The following is a 4,637-nucleotide window of genomic DNA, read 5'->3' as shown; positions in this document are numbered from 1 at the left end:
ATAACGATACTAACAGGGTAGTCATACAAGTATCATCCCATAATACATACATATTATCAGGGAATTTAGTAGTCTACATGCAGCAAAGCTGTTCTCTGGTATAAGATGACATGGCTTGTATACTACACAGAGAACCTCAGGGAATCCGTGCACTACTGGGGACCGGCATGCCTTATTCAAGATGGAAGTATGTAATTCCACACAAGCCATTTAAGCATTTTACTAGTGAATGTAATATATAGCCTACAACATAGTTGTAGTGGTCTTCATAGCACATAGCCTATCCTGGTATGATTTTGTTCAGTGCATAACAGCGTTATGCAAACCTCTTCTGCCAGTGTCCCTTCTCTGGGCATCACCATGTACCTCTCTACCCACACTATAATCTGGGCACCTCTACACCCGTGCGGTCCTCTTTAGGCTTCTCTAGGCCCATGCTGTCCTCTCTAGGCATCTCTAGGCCCATGCTGTCCTCTCTAGGCATCTCTATGCCCATGCGGTCCTCTCTAGGCTTCTCTAGGCCCATGCGGCCCTCTTTGAACACCTCTATTCCTGTGCCGTGCTGTGTTCTCTGCCCATGGCATGTGCTGTGCCCATGGCATGATCTCTGGGAAAAGTTATGCCAATGCCCTCTGTTCTGGACAACGCTATGCCCATGCTGTCGACTGTCGTCTCTGGGCATCTCTATGCCCATGCTGTCTTCTGTGGGTACCTCTGGGCCTGTGCCATCTTCTCTGGGAATAGGTATGCCCCTACCCTCTGTTCTGGGTCCTGTGGGCACCTCTGTGCCCATGTTGTCCTCTCTGGGCATCTCTTGGCCCTGGCTGTCTTCTCTGGGTACCTCTGGCCCTGTGCTCTCACAGAGGTAACATTAAAGGTAAAAAAAGATTGTTGATATTCCAGCTCAATTGCCAATTACATTACATCCCTGTGTGTTAACAGGCTAGAATAGTGTTTTGGTCCAAGGCACTTCATTTACCACTTACAGAGCCAGGATTATGATTAAGTACAAGAGATTTCTTTAACACACAGACAGCATGGCTATGTAGAGGATTTGTGAGCAACAAATCTGTTTTATTGGGAGAAAAAAATTATTGGAATGGAATTACAGACCTACCTTTAATAGGTCAACACAGAGAGCTGAATCATCTGTGGCTCCTGTGTTAAGCTAACTAACCAGCCCTGACCAATCTCACCCTGCTAATGAATGACAGGTATGTTGCTGTAGAAACACAATGGCTCAGAGAACACTTGCTGTTCATAAATCATCTCTGAGAGCGAGGACAACAAATGCACTCTCTCTCTCTCTCTCTCTCTCTCTCTCTCTCTCTCTCTCTCTCAAACACATACATTCAAACACACACACACACACAGAAAGGGATTAGAGACATAGACATGACTAATGTTACAAGGCCTAATAGCGTGTATAACAGTCATCACTGGTATTATGGTCCTACCAGGGGAACACAGAATCGCCATATTCTCAAAGACAGTCTCCCAGTCTATTGGCAAGGTATGTTAGTGTTAGACTTAGTTTAGGCAGAGTGTGTTTCAATGCTAGGACAGAGGTGTGTTTCTGGGCTGTGTAAGTTTGTGTATTATAATGTGTATTATAGGCAAGGGGTGGTGGGGGGTGGAGTAATATAAACATAAAACAATATCACAGTGTTTGTGATAACAATGTAAATGACGATATGATGCATCTCGGTGATGTGTGTGTGTGTGTGTGTGTGTGTCAAATGCAAGGTATCAAAGCAGTACTCTATGCCTATATGCTACAGGCAAACTGTGAGTATTTCTGATGCAGGCTGTGCTAATTTTGTTAGCTATGGGTAGGGGAGGTGTGTGTGTGTGTGTGTATCTGTCCTTGAGGCATTGTGATCTGTGTGTGTGTATGTGTATGTGTGTGTGAGTGTGCAACAAACAGGGTGTGTAAGTTGTGCTGGTCAATGCTATAGATCTCTGTGACAATGGGTGTGACTTCTGTGTCAGTGTGTGAGAGCTCTAACCTTTACCCTGCTTTCTCTGAGTGTGTGTGTGTGTGTGTGTGTGTGTGTGTGTGTGTGTGTGGCCCATGCATCGGCCTCCACAGCCACATCAAATGGCACCAACGCCGATGGCCCCTTCACCCAACGCCGATTACACCTACACTGGAATAAGCGTCATCATTGGATATTATGGACAGCTGAGAGAGAGAGAGAGAGAGAGAGAGAGAGAGAGAGAGAGAGAGAGAGAGAGAGAGAGTGTGTGTGTTTGTGTGTGTGTGTGTCAGAGAGATGGAGAGTTCTCCCTCTCAGTGTTTGTTCTGCTAATGATGACATAAGGGTATAAATATGCAGTCATGACAGAATGACTCAAGCATTATTAATATGCAGTGCAATCACAGCAAGGCGTCAGACGACCGTGACAACACCTTCTGTGCATGAGAAGAAGGGTGATGGGTAATATCTGAGTATTTCAGGTTTATTTTTGTAACAACTATTTCACTGATGCGTGGAATCGCAAGTCAGACCTATCAAGCACAGCTGTACAAATACAAATGTTATAAAAGCTTCAGAAACTACAGAAAATTAAGTGCAACAAGAATTAGTGAATGTTGAGGCCCATTGAACCATTAGCGCACACAGCACATAGGCTATAGGCTATCAGCCTGTGCGCTTTCCTGTTTCGTTTCACCCCTCCCCACTCCTGACCTGTGCTGCGTAGCAGAGTTGTGAGTTACAAGTTGATTGTTTTGAACTGCAGTCAGCCCCAGGTTGGTGATATGTTATCTATCCTTGGTTATTATCTTGACTCCCATGTCCAAATGTGTTTGAAACCAACACCCTATGCCAGCAAGGCAGTTAGGACTTAAGCAACCTTAAGTCTTGAAACCTTTTCACCCTTGATTTTTAAATGGCAGCACAGAACTACACAGATATTAACATATTTTATCTCATTCTCATAAGTCTAATGCTGTGTGAAGTCTGTGCTGTGTCCAAATCAAAATATCAATTACCCTACGTGTAGCATTTTTACCAGTAGGCCTATCAGCCTATCAGGAATAGCATCTACAATATTTACATTTAATATAGACTATTAGTGGTAGAAATCAGGTATCTTTAGACAAATCACATTGGTGAGATTTCTTTTTTGTTTTGTTACATATGTAGACTTCATAAGTAGGCCTACTTAGTGAGTTTCTCCTAAAGACTTTGTGAAAAGTCGACCCTACCTACACCACTATCCTTACAAGAAATATCTCAGGGGGTCAGCAGAACAACCAAGTGAAAAGAATGTGCCGACATACTACAAACGTGTAGATGTAGCCTACTCTTGAGTGTCTATTTCTATGTGAAGTGTCGTCCTCACAACTTTGTCATAAGTTGCTTAAGATATCAAAACCCAGTGGTTCAATAACTTGAAACTTGAACCCACGTCTCCAGTAACCTTTGAGTTCCCTCAATCGGAATGGAAACACTTACCCGGCGTAATGCGCTTTAATTTTCACGTATTCCGTGTGCAAGTCCATAACTGATCCGTTACTCGTAGGCATTATAATCCAGAAAGGGTAGCATTTACAGTCTTAAAAATTGTATTAATGTTTCCGTTCGAAACTTTAAAGTTGTCGAAGCGAGGATCGATACTCCGTCAAGAGATGAACCCACAACACGACAAAGTCAGCAATAGGCTGTTCTTGAACAGTGTTTCTATGAGTCACTTTGTCAAAGCAGACACACATTTGCCCAGTAAAGTTGATCGGCAATGTTCCACGGCTTTTTCGGAAATCCATCCACACCTTGGCAGCTTGTTTCCCAGTCTCACCCTCGCTGGGCTTGCTATGGTAACGGGGCGGAGAAAGCGACGATAAGACGGGTTACTTCCAGGTCTGGATTGGCCTGGTCAGAATCCACCTGTTGTCGAGCGGGGACAGAGCGCCGCTACAAAGTTGCAGCATGGTTTAGAGTAGACTGAAACATTTAAGTGATTTCCAAATCGAATATGTCAAAAACATGTCAAATGTCGATGCAGTGTCGCATATAAGTCCCTTGGAAAAGTAATCACATGCAGATCCGTTCTTTTTCGGTCCATTTCTTGCGACATCAGTTCCAGACGTGAGTAGCCTAGGTTCATCCCCCTACCGGCCTATCTCAACATCAACATTCTCCTCATTCCAGCGATATTAGCCCAGTGTAGTAATGTGTAGTGCATAAAACTATCTTATCACGTTGAGGCAACCAGCCTAAGCGCACTATTATAGGCTTCAATAGGCAAGCGCAGTAACGGGTCCATGTGACCGCAAAGTCTTGACAACATCCAATTAACATCTAACAAACCGCCGTAGTCAAGGAAGATAGCCTAGGCTATGCAAGACGGCTGCACCACGCTTGTTTAACACTATTCATGAGCAAAGTATAACGTATCGCTGTCTTTCAAATAAAAATGTCACCGTAAGTTTTTTTACATTGCCCTTTCTTCATTGCATTTGAACACAAAGTGGCGTCGTTATGCGCAACGGACATTTTTGGAGAGCGGTAGGCCTGCAGTATTTAAGAAAAAGGGAATGTAGTCTACAGTGATTCATTATTAGCATCCATATAACTTCGCCATTTAGAGTCCAACTGAGTTTGGAAATGTAAGGCTGGAAGCAGATAAAG

The 4,637-nt window shown here is 43.7% G+C and overlaps 1 protein-coding gene across 1 annotated transcript in view; it reads right to left on the bottom strand.

Moving 5' to 3' along the window:
* Window positions 1-4,089, bottom strand: part of prkcz (protein kinase C, zeta) — a 167,867-nt gene extending 163,778 nt beyond the window's left edge. The window contains exon 1 of the mRNA XM_076276455.1: window positions 3,465-4,089. Within this exon, the coding sequence (XP_076132570.1) occupies window positions 3,465-3,535 (71 nt within the window). The 5' untranslated portion in view covers window positions 3,536-4,089. The remainder of the gene's footprint in view (window positions 1-3,464) is intronic.
* Between the last annotated feature and the right edge of the window lie 548 nt (window positions 4,090-4,637).

The sequence above is a fragment of the Alosa pseudoharengus genome, unplaced genomic scaffold, assembly GCF_046254945.1.
Source record: "Alosa pseudoharengus isolate Yale_2024_CS ecotype anadromous, Long Island Sound unplaced genomic scaffold, YU_APseudo_1.1 YU_APseudo_1.1_scf_9, whole genome shotgun sequence".
NCBI classification, from domain to species: domain Eukaryota; kingdom Metazoa; phylum Chordata; class Actinopteri; order Clupeiformes; family Clupeidae; genus Alosa; species Alosa pseudoharengus.
The sequence above is the reverse complement of the archived record's forward strand: the minus strand, read 5'-3'. Positions and strand labels throughout refer to the sequence as shown.